The 17,159-nt window shown below is 42.1% G+C and overlaps 2 protein-coding genes across 2 annotated transcripts in view; one reads left to right on the top strand and one right to left on the bottom strand.

The window, feature by feature from the left end:
• LOC104102828 (olee1-like protein) overlaps positions 1-17,159 on the bottom strand; it is an 81,142-nt gene that overhangs the window by 47,607 nt on the left and 16,376 nt on the right. The gene's annotated exons all lie outside the window — the stretch shown is intronic.
• Positions 5,973-7,565, top strand: LOC138904978 (uncharacterized). The gene is made up of 2 exons (XM_070193472.1): positions 5,973-6,518; positions 6,978-7,565. The coding sequence occupies exons 1-2, from the start codon at positions 5,973-5,975 to the stop codon at positions 7,563-7,565; spliced, it is 1,134 nt and encodes a 377-aa protein (XP_070049573.1).

The raw sequence follows: 17,159 nt of genomic DNA, 5'->3' as shown, positions 1-17,159 counted from the left end.
TGTTCTAGCCAATCAAATGTGGTCTTATCACACTTCAATTTGATTGGTCGGAAAGAGTTTGTTCTTATCATAACTTTTCCCTCCCACAACTATAAATATGGGTCTTCATAACCCAGAAAAAGGGACCAGAAGTTATAACAAAAAGCAAGAGGGAGCTCGTGGATCAAACGCTGCAGATTTCTCTAAAAGCTACAAGCATTCAAGTGTTCTAAGGATTAAAAGATCAAGACGAAGATTCAAGAACAAGCTGCAAGCTATTGGATTAAAAATACGGCAAGATCAAGATTAGTCCTCAAGCACTTGGATTAAAATAAATTAAGATTCAAGATCAAATTCAAAGGCCCTTGAACTTATTTACTATTGGAAAGAAGAATCAGATGATTCATAGAGATTGTACACTCAAATATTTGAAATAAAATACTATGATTGTTGCAATATTTTCCAATCTCGATTATTTTTCTCTACGCAATTTATTATTTACAAATTCTGGCATGCCCAGTGGGACAATCTCTACCTCTCATCTCAACTTTTCAATCATCAAAGTTCAGGAACATTGAAATGTCTTCAAAGAAAATCAACTCCAGTTCAACTTCCACCAAGGCTGCTAATTCCATATTCTATGTTGATGTGGAAAGCATCCTCGATGTTACCTTTGAAAGCTTTGGACCAGTTACGAGGAGCAAAGCAAGCTCGTTAGGATAACAAGCACCCCAAGTGTCGTCCGCATCAACCCCTGTTTTCGGATCTTCATCCTCAAAAGGAGTAAGATCTTCCACAAACGTACCCGAAGGAGGAAGCGATGTTGCTGAAAAGATCAAGAAAACTCTCGCTCTGCTTGATCTCTCCGGATCCAAGAACTCGGCTGTGAAGGAAGACGATGATGCTTCAAGTGATGGATCCTTCCCACTTACACCACATAGCGTGAGCCAATCAAGGATCAATATGTGTAAAAATCCATGCTACACTCCATCGTCCACGACAATCATGCAAGCCATGGTGACAAACACTTCATCTGTGGTGGAGCAGTTGGCAAACTTGACGGAAGCAATCGCTGGCTTGACCAAGTGCATGCAAAATCAAGATGCTAGAATCGACAAGCTAATAGATAGGGTGGGAATCTTGATGGAATAAGAATCCACCCATGCACCTAGCAAACTCCCAGAAGTTCAAGAGATTGATCCTCTCCCACGACAAATTGCATCCACTAAGGAAATTATAGTCTCTTCGGGGTGATTCCAATCAATCAACTAAAAGAGTTCATTGAAGGGACTATAAAAAACAAATATGAAGTCGCTTTCAGGTCCTCCTTTACCTATGCAAAACCGTACATTTCAAGGATCGATATGTTGAAGATGTCTGCTGGCTATCAACTTCCAAAATTTCAATAGTTTGATGGAAAAGGAAATCCAAAGCAACATGTGGCACACTTCGTTGAGACATAAAACAATGCTGGGATTTATGGAGATTACCTTGTCAAGCAGTTTGTCCGCTTATTAAAAGGAAATGTTTTTGATTAGTACACGGACCTCAAGGCTGGATCTGTTGATAGCTGGGATCAACTAGAGCAAGAATTCCTCAACCATTTTTATAGCACGAGACGTACTATGAGTATGATAGAACTCACAAATACTCGTCAACGAAAGGGTGAACCAGTTATCAACTTTATCAATCGTTGGAGGAATACAAGATTCAACTGCAAATACAGGCTTAGTGAAGCTTCGGGCATAGAGATGTGCATCCAAGGAATGTATTGGGAATTGCGCTACATCTTGCAAGGTATCAAGCCATGACATGGAATTAAGCATGGCCTCTGCTGGAAATGAAAGGCTGCCCATCTATGAACCTCACAAGGGGAAGGACAAGTAAGAAGTCAGGAAGTGGGGCAAGTTCGTACCCAAGCCTGAAAGCAAAGAAGCTATGAATGTCAACACATCGCCTGTAAAGTTCACGACGAAGGTGAGTAAGAAGCAGAGTATGAAATCCACTTCTTTTCAAGATAAGCCAAGTGGAAAGTTGACTCTAAAAAAAATGCAAGAGAAAGAGTACCCATTTCTGGATTCTGATATGCCAACTATTTTTGAAGAACTCCTCGAGTTAAATCTCACTAAGCTTCCGAAGATGAAGCGACCAAATGAAGCTGGGAAAACAAATAACCCAAATTACTGCAAATACCATCGACTTGTAAGCCACCCTCTGGAGAAGTGCTTTGTCTTCAAGGACAAAGTTATGGACTTGGCTCGCGAAAAGAAGATAGTGCTTGAAGAAGAGAAAGCAAGCGCAAACCAAGTATCTATCACCTTTGGCTCATTCAGTCCAGATGAATTATGTGATTTTAAAAAAAGTAAAGATGAAGAATTACTGGAGAACGACAAAGCTGAAGTCAATCAACCTGATGATGATAACGGTTGGACGTTGGTGACTCGTCATAGGCATCACAGAAGAAGCCCACGAGAAGAATCAGTAGAACAGCCAACAAGGAAAATGATGGTAAAAAGACCAAGGAGATGGAATCCGGTTAAGCACTTAAAGAAAGCAAAAGTGGAGGTGCACCACTCTTAAAAGCCACGAAATCTAGTGACCTTGGATGAGTTTTTACCAAGTTGGTTACGCATGAAGATTTCCCACAGGGGTATCGATGCCTCTTGTTGCCATGTTGACGAAGGTAAAGAAAAGAGTGATGACCTACCGTTGGCAACATCTTGGGAAAAGCTCATCGAGTCCACTCCTTAAGAAGTTAATGCTTGTGAGGAAAAAATCACGTTCACAAATGACGATCTTCTGCTAGGTGACACTCTTCATAACCACCCATTGCACCTGGTTGGCTATATGCGTGATGAAAGGGTAAATTGAATTTTGGTTGATGGAGGATCCTTAGTGAACATTTTGCCAATTCGCACTGTGAAAGAACTTGGTATTACCATGAACGAACTCCCAGAAAGTCGTGTGATGATCCAAGGATTCAACCAAGGGGGGCAAAGAGCCATAGGCGCAATCAGGCTGGAAATCATCATTGAAGATATGCAATCAAGTGCATGGCTGCATGCGATCGATGCAAAGACTTCATACAAAACCTTACTTGGAAGGCCTTGGATACATGAGAATAAAGTGGTTCCATCTACCTACCATCAATGTTTGAAATACTACGAAGGTGAAGTCTAGAAGAAGATAATTGTTGATGACGAGCCATTCACCGAGGCTGAGTCACACTTCGTCGATGCAAAGTTCTACTTGAAGAACCGCATTGTGAAGGAGCTAAAAGTTGATGATGTCATGAATGACAAGGATGATGAGTCCACGGCTAAGAGAGCTGAGGTGGTTGCTGACAAAACCAAAGTTGTTGCTAAGAAGGTACACCCCAACCCAAATAAGTCTCATAAAGGGAACATTGTGTCTCACGGCAAGAAAGTAACTCCTCCGCTCCAATACATCCCTAAAAAGAAGAAAGATGAAGGTGAATCATCTAATCTCCAAACTAACATGCTAAAGGGGTTAACTCTTTCGGTAAAACGAATTGAGGCAGTAAAGTCATCCTCAATGCCGCTTGCAAGGTTTGTGGCCCAAAATCGTTTGCAGAATGTGGCATTCCCTACAAAGCGAACAGATGAAGGTTTTGATCCTAACGCTTACAGGCTATTTGCAAAATCTGGATATAATCCTAATGAGCCGTCAAAGTTAGGGAAGCTACCATCAGAAGCTATGACGAGATAACCATGTGAAGGTTTGGGATACAAGCAACTGTCACCAGTGCGTATCTCCGTAAGAAGGACGAGCATTAATTAGATCATTGTAGAAGATGAATCTGCCGCTTCTAACAAGCCTTAAATCTTTGATCGACTTGCAAAATCAACTATGAGGACTTCCGTGTTTGAGAGATCGGGTCCATTAAAGAAGGGGAACAAGTTCTAGAGAAATTTTAAAAGCATAAGAACACCCGCTTCACCCAAAATCCAGAAGATCTCTAAGGATTTCCAAAGTTTGGTTCCTTCTAGAATGAGGCGACAAACAAAACTTGTGGTTTCATGTAAAGAAGTACTGAAAGTAAAGCCATATACTGTCGTCTACACTAAGGAACGTGACGAAGATGAAGAAAGTGTGGGTTCTTCGTATCATGTTACTATACAAGGCGAGAATGGTATGCCATCTTGATTGGAGGATAATGCAGAATTGGAGTATGTTTCACCATGTTATCACATATCCTTCAATGATGGGGACCCTCAAGAAGATGAAGATGCAAAATATGCTCCGCTAGAACTTGAAGTAGGGGTGAAGGCAACAATTAATGCCTTAAAAGAAGTTAACCTTGGCACTGATGAAGAACCAAGACCCAGCTACCTAAGTGTTTTACTAGAAGTTGATGCAAAAAGCACTTATATTGAGTTACTTAAGGAGTTTAGGGATGTCTTTGCTTGGAGTTACAAAGAAATGCCTCGCTTGGACCCTAAAGTAACAGTCCATCACCTTGCAGTCAAGAATGACACTCGTCCTGTTAAGCAAGCTCAAAGTAGCTTTAGGCCGGACTTGGTTCCCCTGATCGAAACTGAAGTTAACAAACTCATTGAAGCTGGATTTATTCGGGAAGTTAAATACCCATTATGGGTTTCAAGTATTGTCCCTTTAAGGAAGAAGAATGGCCAAATTCGAGTATGTGTTGACTTCAGTAATCTCAACAATACGTGTCCCAAAGATGAATTCTCGCTCCCTATTCCAGAGCTGATGATCGATGATACTACTGGTTACGAGACAATGTCTTTCATGGACGGTTCGTCGGGATATAACCAAATTCGCATGGCACCAAAAGATGAAGAGTTTACTGCATTCCGCACCCCAAAGGGTATTTATTGTTACAAGGTAATGCCTTTTGGCTTTAAGAACGCTGGTGCTACTTACCAAAGGGCTATGCAGAATATTTTTGACGATCTTCTCCACAAGAATGTCGAATGCTATGTTGACGACTTGGTGGTAAAATTAATAGAGAAGGGCGACCACTTGAAAGACTTGAGAATGGTGTTTGAGTTGCTCCGGAGGAACCAACTTAGGATGAATCCATTGAAATGCGCCTTTAGAGTTACTTTCGGAAAGTTTCTTGGTTTCATTGTTCGACATCGAGGGATTAAAATTGATCAAGCCAAAGTAGATGCAATCTTGAAAATGCCTGAGCCTCGGGATATTCACGAATTGAAAAGTTTGCAAGAAAAGTTAGCGTACCTTAGGAGATTCATCTCAAACCTAGCTGGGAGGTGCCAACCATTCAGTCGCCTTATGAAGAAAGGTGTCCCTTTCAAATGGGACCAAGCGTGTAGCAAGGCTTTTGAGAGCATTAAATCCTACTTGATGAAGCCTCCAGTTTTGGCAGCCCCTATACTTGGAAAGCCGTTGATACTATACATTTCAGCACAAGAAAGGTCTGTTGGAGTGTTGTTGGTCCAAGAAAATAGTGAAGGGAAAGAAAACTCCCTTTACTACTTGAGCAGGATGATGACACCAAACTAGCTAAATTATTTGCCAATTGAAAAGTTGTGTTTGGCGCTAGTTTTCTCAATTCAAAATTTGAAGCACTACTTTCAAGATCATATGTCCTTCTTGTTTCTAAGGCAAATCCCATCAAGTTCGTGATGTCAAAACATGTTCTTAGTGATCGACTAGAGAGATGGTACCTCCAATTTCAATAATTCAAGATTTTGTACATCCTTCAAAAGGTTGTAAAAGGACAAGTATTGGCAGACTTCTTGGCAGATCACCCTATACCTGATGATTGGGAGCTAACTGATGAATTGGCTGATGAGGACTCAATGGTCATTGAAGTTCAACCTCTATAGAAGATGTACTTTGATGGTGCTACACATCGCGGAGGAGCTGGTGCTGGTGTAGTATTTTTCACTTCTCAAGGTGAAGTTCTGCCCTACTCTTTTACGTTGACACAACTCTGCTCTAACAACGTTGTTGAGTATCAAGCACTAATACTTGGGCTTGAAATGGCTGTCGAAATAAAGCGGTTGCAATTGCAAGTCTTTGGTGACTCTCAGTTGGTGATCAACCAGCTTTTAGATAGTTACGAGGTTAAGAAACCTGAACTACGCCCATATCATGATTATGCAAAAAATTTAATGGGATGGGTTGGTGGCGTGACTATTCAACATGTGCCAAGGAAAGAAAATAAGAAGGCTGATGTTTTAGCTGCCCTAACTTCATCGTTAACCCTGCCTGATCAAGCTCAAGGTACTGTCTGCCAAAAATGGGTAGTACCGCCGCCAAATGAGGCTGAAGGTGAAGAAAATGAATTCAAGCATCTTGTCATTGTTTCTGAAGTTGAGAAAGAAGAATGGCGACAACCCATTATCGACTACTTATGCTATGGGATATTTCCAGAAAATTCGAAGAGAAGGACTGAAATCCGTCGTTGTGCACCTCGCTTCCTTTACTACAAAGATACTCTATACAGAAGGTCGTTCGAGGGAGTACTCTTGTTATGCTTAGGGGAAGAAGAAGCACTTCAATATTTGCAAGAGGCACATTCTGGCGTATGTGGGTCACACCAGTCTAGACCAAAGCTCCCTTTCCATATAAAAAGGATGAGATATTATTGGCCAACGATTGTAAAATATAGCTTGGACTACACTCGAAGATGCAAGGCTTGTCAATTCCATGCGAATTTTATTCATCAACCTCCTGAAGTGTTGCACCCGACTGTGGTATCCTAGCCGTTTGACGCTTGGGGATTGGATATTATTGGACCACTGCCAAAGTCCTCTGGTGGGCACCTATACATCTTGGCTGCAACTGACCACTTCTCAAAATAGGCTGAAGTTGTTGCTCTTAAGGAGGTAAAGAAGAAAAATGTTGCAAGTTTCATCCGAGTAAACATAATCTATCACTTTGGCATTCCTCGTTACATAATAACGGATAATGAAAAGCCATTGGATAATAGGTTGATGAACAAGGTTTGTGATCTATTTGGCTTCAAGCAACGTAACTCTTAGATGTACAATGTTGCCGCCAGTGGTCTAGCTGAGGCATTCAACAAAACTCTATGCAACTTGTTAAAGAAAGTCATCTCCAAATCCAAACGATATTGGAATGACCGTATGGAAGAAGATGTATGGGCATATAGGACGACCTACCGCACACCAACACAAGCGACTCCTTATTCACTCGTTTATGGAGTCGAAGCTGTCTTGCCACTCGAGCGTCAAATACCTTCATTACGAATGGCTATTCAAAAAGGGATCACTGATGAAGAAAATGCTCGACTTCGATTAGCAGAGTTGGAGGCTCTTGATGAGAAGAGGTTGGAAGCTCAACAGAGTCTTGAATGTTATCAAGCTCGATTATCTCGTTCCTTTAATAAAAGAGTTCGCTCGAGATCCTTTCAAGTAGGAGATCAAGTCCTTGCCGTACGAAGACCCATAATTACTTCCCATAAACCTGTAGGGAAGTTCACTTCAAAATGGGATGGGCCATATGTCGTACAAGAAGCTTATTCAAGTGGGGATTACAAGCCAGTTGATGCAGATGGCATGAGAATTGGCCCTATCAATGGCAAGTTTTTGAAGAAGTATTATCCTTGAAGTTGCAATGCCCCTTGACGCACGAGCCTAAACAACATATTCCTACACTCCTGGACCGCATGAGTCTAAATTGTGTAAAGCCTACCAAAAAATAAAAAAATAAAGAGTCCGCTAGGTTGAAAACCTCGAAAGAGGCGGCCTAGGCAAAAGTTAAGACATAAAAAAAAAAAGTCCGCTAGGTTGAAAACCTCGAAAGAGGCGGCCTAGGCAAAAGTTAGGACATAAAAAAAACAAAATCACCCATTCTGAACTACGGTATGACTTGATCCTCTTCACCGAGGTACGTAGGCAGCTTAGAGTTTCATTCTGAGTTCAGTCGCATGAGTTCAAAAGATACATAGTGCCTCAATCATTGTTCAAATAAAGTACGATGGAATGTAATACATTCAATCAGCACTTGAAAATCGAGCTGAGATACCATTTTTTTGTTAAACTTTGGGTCCCATTTGATTTAAAGGGGGCAAGTTGATATGGTAAAATAGTGTCTTCACTGAAATGATGGCAATGTTTGCATCAAAGTCTGGGGATTCGCTATGTCTTCATGTTCGCATAATCTTCAAGTTTGTTGGACTTCATATTCGCTCACTGCCAAAAAGGGGGAGAGGAGAAAGAGAGGCGTCAAAAGGGAACGCAAGTATAAGAAGGAAGGTTACTTGGAACAACGTTTCAAATTCAGTGAGACTTGAACCCAAGATATTTAGTGAGAACGTAGATCTTGAATTTTGATTGATAGAAAGACAAAACGTCTTGTGATTCCGAGGCTTCCATACCAAAACATAAAAGTTTTGGCGAAGTCGCGCCAATTCAAAATTGTCGGTATATCAAAATCGGATGTTGACTTTTAAATATTATCTGAAACTATCCTTAAGGAATTAAATCCTACATTTTGGACATGTTTTATATTTTGAAGTTTTGTTTTCAATAAATCAAACGTTCGTGATTTCAACGTTCCTACATAGAGATATAATAGTTTTGGCGAAGTCGCACAAGTTTGAAATCGTCAGCGTGTTGGAATTTTAAGTTGACTTCGAAATATTATCTGAAACTATCCTTAAGGTATTAAATCCCACTTTTTGGACATGTTTTAGATTTTGAAGTCTAGTTTCCACGAAATCAAACGATTCATAATTTCGATATTTCTACACCAAGATACGAATATTTTGATGAGACTGCGCAAATCTGAAATTGCCAGCGTGGTGCAATATAAAGTTGGTTTTAGAATGTTGTCGGGGACAATTCTGAAGGTGTTTTTTCAAAGGTTCTCATTGCAAACTTTTATAGGTGTTTGTCTCGAACTTTTAAAGGCATTCGAATTTTAAGGTTTTTTGTTGCGAACCTTTAAAGGTGTTCATCTCGAACTTTTAAAGGCATTCGAAGTTTTTATGATTTTCATTTCGAACTTTTAAAAGGCGTATATTTCGAACTTTTAAAGGTGCTCGTGGCATGTTTTAAAGGGTCTTCACTGCCGACTTTTAAAGATTTCTACCACGAGCTTTTAAGGGTCTTCGCCACGAACTTTTAAAAGTCTTCATCGCGCGCTTTTAAAAGTCTTCACCGCGCATTTTTAAAGGTCTTCACTGTGAACTTTTAAAGACTATGACTGTGAGATTTTAAAGATCTTTACGCAAATTTTTATGGGTCTTCTCCACAAATTTTAAAAGTCTTCTTCGTGAACTTTTATGGGTCTTCGCCACTCTTCAAGTTGAAACTTTTAAATCCTCCAAGTCTCCAAGTTGAAGTCTTCAAGTCTGTCGGTCTTCAAGTTGAAGTCTTTAAGTCCGTCGGTCTTCAAGTTGAAATATTTATGTCCTCCAAATCTTCAAGCCTTCTACTTTTTCAAGTTGAAGTGTAAAAATCCACCAAATTTTCAAGTTGAAAACTGCAAAGTCCGCCCAGTCTTCAAGTTGAATTTTTTATAATAATTTTTCAATCTTAAGGTGGACATATCCTTTGCACCTTAAGTTGGCCTCTTCGTGGGTTTTTCCTTAAAAGAAAATTATAACTTTCCAATCTTAATGTGGACATATAAGTCCCTTTGCACCTTAAGTTGGCCTCTTCGTGGGTTTTTCCTTAAAAAAAATTATATTTTCCAATCTTAAGATGGATATGTAAGTCTCTTGAGAGTAATCTCTCCGATAGTCGGGGCACATTGAGAGTAATTTCTCCGATAGTCGGGTCATATTGAGAGTAATTTCTCTGATAGTCGGGTCATATTGAGAGTTATCTCTCCGATAGTCGAGCCACATTGAGAGTAATTTCTCCGATAGTCGGGTCATATTGAGAGTAATCTCTCCGATAGTCGAGCCATATTGAGAGTAATCTCTTCAATAGTCGAGCCGCATTGAGAGTAATCTCTCCGATAGTCGAGCCGCATTGAGAGTAATCTCTCCGATAGTCAAGCCGCATTGAGAGTAATCTCTTCGATAGTCGATCCACATTGAGAGTAATCTCTCCGATAGTCAAGCTGCATTGAGAGTAATCTCTCTAATAATTGGGCCATGCGAGTAATCTCTCCAATATTCGGGTCATGATGAGTACCCTAAGATTGCCTTCTTCATGTATGAATTATCTCATTAAACAAGAACATATCCTTATTGCTTGACCTACGGAAAAAAGGAAGAAAAAAAGTGCAAAATAATAAAAGGAGAAAATTACCTTCACACTAGTGCTTCCTGATTTTCAAAACACGAAGTGGGGGTGACTTGCTAGTATTGCAAACAGATGCTCAACAAATACAAACGCATGGGTTTATATAGATCTTGTAAGGCGACTATTTAGGGATATATTCCGATGTGGGACAAGCAACTTGTATACGGTCGAAATAGATTTCAGCCTTGACATGTTAGGTACGGTTCGAAGGGTGGTGCATCGAAGTAAGATCCCGAAGGGGGGAACGAACTAACCTAGAGCCTGGGGAGGCCGGTCCGTGTTGAGATCGATATCATAATCAAACTTGAACAAGAATCGAACCATGGTGCGGGTAGATCTATCATGCTGATAATCCAAAAACCAACCTACATCGACCTAGAATCCATCCGAGGGCTCGAACCAGGATCGGGCTCGAGCCAAGATCACGAGTTCGAGCCGAAGTCAAGCTTGAACCAAAATCGAGGATTCTAAGCAAGATCGAGCTCACAGACAAAAGCCGTTGTAATCCCACTAGAGGGAATCTTGGCAGAAATTATGGCAAAGTTGATTTATCATGGGTATCCCACTGAATGTTTATTTTATTATACTTGGAGCCAAACCATTTTCACTATAAAAGGGCTTGTTTTATCTTTCTTGGAGGGTAGCTTTCTGGAGACTTAGACTATCAAAAACTATATTATTTCCTCTATAAGGAAGAGTGATCTTTCTAGTTTCTTAGATTGATTCTATTTTGTTAAATCCTAAATTCACTGTTCATAATTGATTCGCCTGGATTACGTTTTCTCTAATCCATATTCATCCTTTTATTTATCCCAGCATTCTGTATTAATTTGTACCACATATATTCGGAACTGCGCATAAATTCAACTATATCCATTTTTCGGGTAAACAGTTTGGCGCCCACCGTGGGGCCGAGGATAACAGTGGTCAATTATTTCCGAATTCAGGTTCGGCTACGAATAGCCACCGACCGATTACGAAGCTGGCCTTCAAGATGAAACCAACAACCTGGCACTACCCGAGATTCGAGCCGAAATACCACTAGATGTCAATTCACAAATTGCTTTGGAAGCAAACTAGCGTTCCGAACCGGAAAAAAGCATTCAGGGCAGTGCTCGATCCGTAGCCCAAGACACCCAAAATCCAGAGGAGATCGGGGCCAGCTTACGCATGATCTTCGAGATGTTGCAAGCCCAGTAATTAGCGATAGCTCGGCTACAGAGCCAAACTCAAGCACAAAGCAGGTTGGTTTCCAATCCACTGCGAGAGATCCGACAGGGATTACTTCGAGAGGTCACCCCCAGAACAGAGCCTGCCATAGTAAAATCTAACGAGCAGGAATCGGGGACTACTCCCGGAATTACTAAATTGCTCGAGCAACTCACAAAACGAGTCGAAGCCAACGACAAGAGGGTGGAAACGTATAACGCCATGGTCGATCAAATCCCGGGGGCTCCACCAATGGTAAAAGGGTTTGATTCAAAAAAATTCATACAAAAGCCTTTTCCATCAACTGCGGCACCAAAGCCAATCCCCAAAAAGTTCCGTATGCCTGAAATTCCCAAATATAACGATACGACTGATCCTAACGAACATGTCACCTCTTACACGTGTGCCATAAAAGGCAACGATTTGGAAGATGATGAGATTGAATCCGTGCTATTGAAAAAATTCGGGGAGACCCTCTCGAAAGGAGCTATGATTTGGTACCACAATTTACCACCAAATTCCATCGATTCTTTTGCCATGTTAGCAGATTCGTTCGTAAAGGCGCATGCTGGAGCCATAAAGGTTGCAACGAGAAAATTAGACCTCTTCAAAGTAAAGCAAAGGCAGGGAGAGATGCTGAGGGAATTCGTATCCCGATTTCAAATGGAACGCATGGAATTACCCCCGGTCACCGACGACTGGGCCGTACAAGCTTTCACCCAAGAGTTGAACGAGCTAAGTTCGACAGCATCACATCGGCTGAAGCAAAATTTGATCGAGTATCCAGCGGTAACTTGGGTAGATGTGCACAACCGATATCAATCGAAAATTAGGGTCGAGGATGATCAGTCAGGGACCCCGTACGGACCTTTTCATCAGAACAAGACAGTTATTAATCAAAAGCAGATCGATAGAGAGCGAAGGTCAAATTGAGACCGATATCGACCGTACGTCACCGAACGAGTAAACAATGGTTCAACACGCAGCGTAGTTCGGAACAGTCAAAGAATTGATCGGGGACAAAATTCTCGGGGGCTTATGAGTAAGAGCGGCTTCGCCAAATATGCCGAGCATATAGAAGTACCTCGATAATCAGAATATAACTTCAACGTTGGCACATCTGCTCTCGTGTCGGCCATCGGACACATCGAAGACACTAAATGGCCTCGACCAATGCAAACCAATCCTGTCCAGATAAATCCCAATCGAACGTGCGAATATCATGGTACCCATGTCCACAGAACAGAAGGTTGAAGGCAACTAAGAGAGGAAATAGCTCGCCTATTTAACAAAGGGCATCTTCGGGAGTTTCTAAGTGATAGGGCAAAGAGCCATTTTAGAAGTAGGGATTTCAGCAAGCAGAACGAGCAAGAAGAACCACAGCACGTTATCCACATGATCATCGGCAGCACCGATACCCCCCGAGGACCGATGCTTAAGCGCACTAAAGCATCGATGGTGAGGGAAAAGCGATCTCGGACTCAAGACTACGCACCCATGGGGACTTTGTCCTTCGGTGATGAAGATGCAGAGGGGGTCATCCAACCTCACAATGACGCTCTGGTAATATCTATACTCGTAAATAAAACTAAAATTAAGCGTGTGTTGATCGATCCAGGTAGCTCGGCCAATATCATCCGATTGAAGGTAGTAAAGCAGCTCGGCCTGCAGGATCGGATCGTACCTATAACTCTGGTCCTAAACGGGTTCAATATGGCATGCGAAACCACCAAAGGGGAAATAGCCTTACCAATAAACGTGGCCGGAACTATCCAGGAAACAAAGCTTTACGTGATCGAAGGCGATATGAGGTATAACGCCCTTTTCGGAAGGCCATGGATCCACAACATGAGAGTCGTTCCTTCGACACTACACTAGGTCCTCAAATTTCCGGCGTCAGGAGATGTCAAAACGGTATATAGAGAGTAACCAGCCGCAAAAGAAATGTTCGCCGTCGACGAAGCCAAACCAATGTCCTCACTTTCACCGATAAAAGGATCGGGCCCGAAAGGAGAACGGGACACCAAATAGCAATCACAGACAGCGACTTCAACCAAGCCAGACAACCAGAAAGTTGAAGAGGAAGGGGACCAAAGGGTCCCTCGATCTTTCGTAATTCCCGATGACTCTGATGCCACAAAATCGACGATCGAGGAGCTAGAGCAAGTCATATTAATCGAGCGCCGGCCCGAGAAAAAGGTATACTTGGGAACGGGGTTGAGCTCCGAACTCAGGAAGAAACTCGTTCAATTTCTTATCAATAACATCGATTATTTCGCCTGGTCCCATTTAGATATAATAGGGATCCCGCCAGACATAACGACGCATCAGCTAAGTTTGGACCATAGGTTCAGACCGGTGAAGCAAAAAAGAAGACCTCAGTCCGATAGAAAGAACGCCTTCATAAAGGATGAGGTAACCAAACTTCTCAAAATAGGGTCCATTCGGGAGATAAAATATCCCGAATAGTTAGCCAACGTAGTTGTAGTCCCTAAAAAGGGGACAAACTTAGAATGTGCATGGACTATAAGGATTTGAACAAAGCATGCCCCAAAGATTCTTTTATGTTGCCCAACATCGATCGCATGATCGATGCCACAGCCGACCACGAGATCCTCACTTTTCTCGATGCCTACTCCGGGTATAATCAAATACAGATGAACCCGGAGGACTAGGAAAAAACCTCATTTGTCACCAAATATGGAACGTATTGTTATAATGTGATGCCCTTCGGGCTAAAAAACGCAAGGGCCACTTACCAACGCCTAGTGAATAAAATGTTCGAAGAACAAATAGGAAAATTAATGGAGTTTATATTGATGACATGTTAGTCAAATCCCTGCGCGCAGAGGACCATTTAATTCATTTGCAGGAAACGTTCGAGATTCTGAGGAAATACAAAATGAAGCTCAACCCCGAAAAATATGCCTTCTAGGTTGGTTCGGGCAAGTTCCTCGGCTTCATGGTATCACATCGGGGAATAGAGATTAACCCCGATAAAATCAGGGCCATCGAAGGTATCACCGTCATAGAACGCGTGAAGGCCGTGCAAAGACTAATGGGTCGGATCGCCGCCCTAAGCCGATTTATATCGAGGTCGTCCGATCGAAGCCATAATTTTTTTTCTCTACTTAAAAAGAAGAACGATTTTCTTGGACCCCGGAGTGCTAACAATCATTAGAAGGACTAAAACGATATCTATCAAGCGCACCACTGCTTCACACTCCAAAATCCGATGAGAAACTTTGTTCGTACTTGGCAGTATCGGAAGTCGCCGTAAGCGGTGTCCTAGTTCGAGAAGAGCAAGGTACGCAATTCCCAGTTTATTATACAAGTCAAACCTTAGGAGAGGCGAAAACTAGATATCCGCTCCTAGAAAGGTTGGTGCTTGCACTGATAAGTGCCTCAAGGAAGTTAAGGCCATACTTCCAATGTCACCCCATATGCGTATTGTCTACTTACCCACTTCATAATATTTTGCACAAACCCATGAACTCAGTGGGTACGATATAGAATATCGACCCCGCACGGCCATCAAGTCTCAAGTCCTAGCAGACTTCGTGGCCGATTTCACACCAGCCCTCGTACCCGAAGCCGAAAAGGAACTGTTGAAATCAGGTACATCATCGGTTGTATGGATCCTTTTTACGGATGGGGCTTCAAACGTAAAGGGGTCCGGGCTGGGCATAGTTTTGAAACCACCCATGGGTGGCATTATTAAACAATCTATTAAAACTATCAGGTTGACTAACAACGAGGGCGAGTACGAAGCCATGATTGCAGGTCTCGAGCTAGCTAGAAATTTGGGAGCAGAAATCATTGAAGCCAACTGCGACCCCTTGCTGGTGGTAAGTCAAGTAAACAAAACTTTCGAAGTTCGAGAAGGTAGAATGCAGAGATATTTAGATAAACTGCTTATCACTTTGCGCCATTTCAAACAATGGACTTTACGACATGTGCCACGGGAACAGAATAATGAGGCCGATGCACTGGCGAATTTGGGGTCATCGTTCGAGGTAGATGATACGTGCTCGGGGAATGTAGTCCAACTTTCGAGGTTGGTAATCGAAGAAGGACACGCTGAAATAAATTCTACAAGCTTAACCTGGGATTGGAGAAACAAGTATATCGAATATTTGAAAAACGAAAAACTCCCTTTGGACCCTAAAGATTCCAGAACCCTACGGACCAAGGCTGCTCGATTCACTCTGGCTTCAGACGGAACATTGTACCAAAGAACGTTCGACGGACCATTGGCGGTATGCTTGGGTCCGAGGGATGTCGATTATGTCCTACGGGAAGTGCATGAGGGTACTTGCGGGAATCACACTGGAGCCGACACATAGCCCAAAAATAATCAGAGCAGGGTATTATTGGATCGATATGGGCAAAGATACGAAGGAATTCGTTCGTAAATATAATAAATGTCAAAGGTTTGCACCAATGATCCACCAGCCCGGAGAACAACTCCACTCGGTCCTATACCCGTGGCCTTTCATGAAATGGGGAATGGATATCGCCGGCCCTCTACTATCGACCCCAGGTAAAGCCAAATTCATTTTGTTTATGATTGACTATTTTTCTAAATGGGTTGAAGCACAGGCGTTCGAGAAAATAAGATAGAAAGAATTATAGACTTTATTTGGGATCATATCATATGCCGGTTCGGAATACCCGCCGAAATAGTATGTGACAATGGAAAACAATTCATTGGCGGCAAAGTAACACAATTCCTCGAAGACCACAAGATAAGAAGGATATTGTAAACGCTGTACCAACCCAGTGGGAATGGGCAGGCCGAATCAATGAATAAAACTGTCATTCAAAACTTAAAGAAGAGATTGAACGATGCTAAAGGGAGATGGAGAGAAATCCTACCCGAAGTCCTTTGGGCATATCGGACAACATCAAAATCCAGTACAGGGGCGACCCCGTTCTCCTTAGTATATGGATCCGAAGCATTGATACAAGTCGAGGTTGGTGAACCCAGTGCCAGATTTTGATTCTCGACGGAAGAATCAAATAACGAGGCTACAAACACAAGCCTCGAACTATCGGACGAAAGGCGAGAAACTGCCCTCGTCCGAATGGCCGCCCAAAAGCAGCGAATCGAAAGGTATTATAATCTAAGAACCAAGCTTCGCCATTTCAAGTCTGGGGACTTAGTGTTGAGAAAAATTACCATCAATACCCGGAATTCGAATGAAGGGAAGCTAGGACCGAATTAGGAAGGACCATATCAGGTACTCGAGGACATCAGAAAGGGGTCGTACAGGATCGGCGTTATAAATGGCAAATAGTTATCAAGCAACTGGAATGTATCACATCTAAAACGGTACTACTGTTAAGGTACAACCTTTCCATATTCATTTATATCTCAAAACTGACCCCTGCAGAAGTCCGAACAAGGGACGGATCTCTCATCAGAAAGCACGCGTTGCACTCTTTTTTCCTTATACCGATTTTATCCCAAATGGGTTTTTTGGCAAGGTATTTAATGAGGCAACCACTGGTCGTGCAACATTTATAATGATATACGGGGACCCGTAAGAGAGTTATTTCACAGCAACAGGGTCCCGATAGGAAAACAGTAAAGAGCCAAATGGTCGAAGCAAGCCATACTTGTATAAATTGGCCCGAACCCGGGCGTGAAATGACATGCGAATAATTAAGATATAATGCGACCATTAAGCCTACGGGCTATTTTTTCATTTCGAGTTCGAGCAAACACTCACT

Source organism: Nicotiana tomentosiformis, chromosome 2 (genome assembly GCF_000390325.3).
Source record: "Nicotiana tomentosiformis chromosome 2, ASM39032v3, whole genome shotgun sequence".
Classification (NCBI taxonomy): Eukaryota; Viridiplantae; Streptophyta; class Magnoliopsida; order Solanales; family Solanaceae; genus Nicotiana; species Nicotiana tomentosiformis.
The sequence above is the reverse complement of the archived record's forward strand: the minus strand, read 5'-3'. Positions and strand labels throughout refer to the sequence as shown.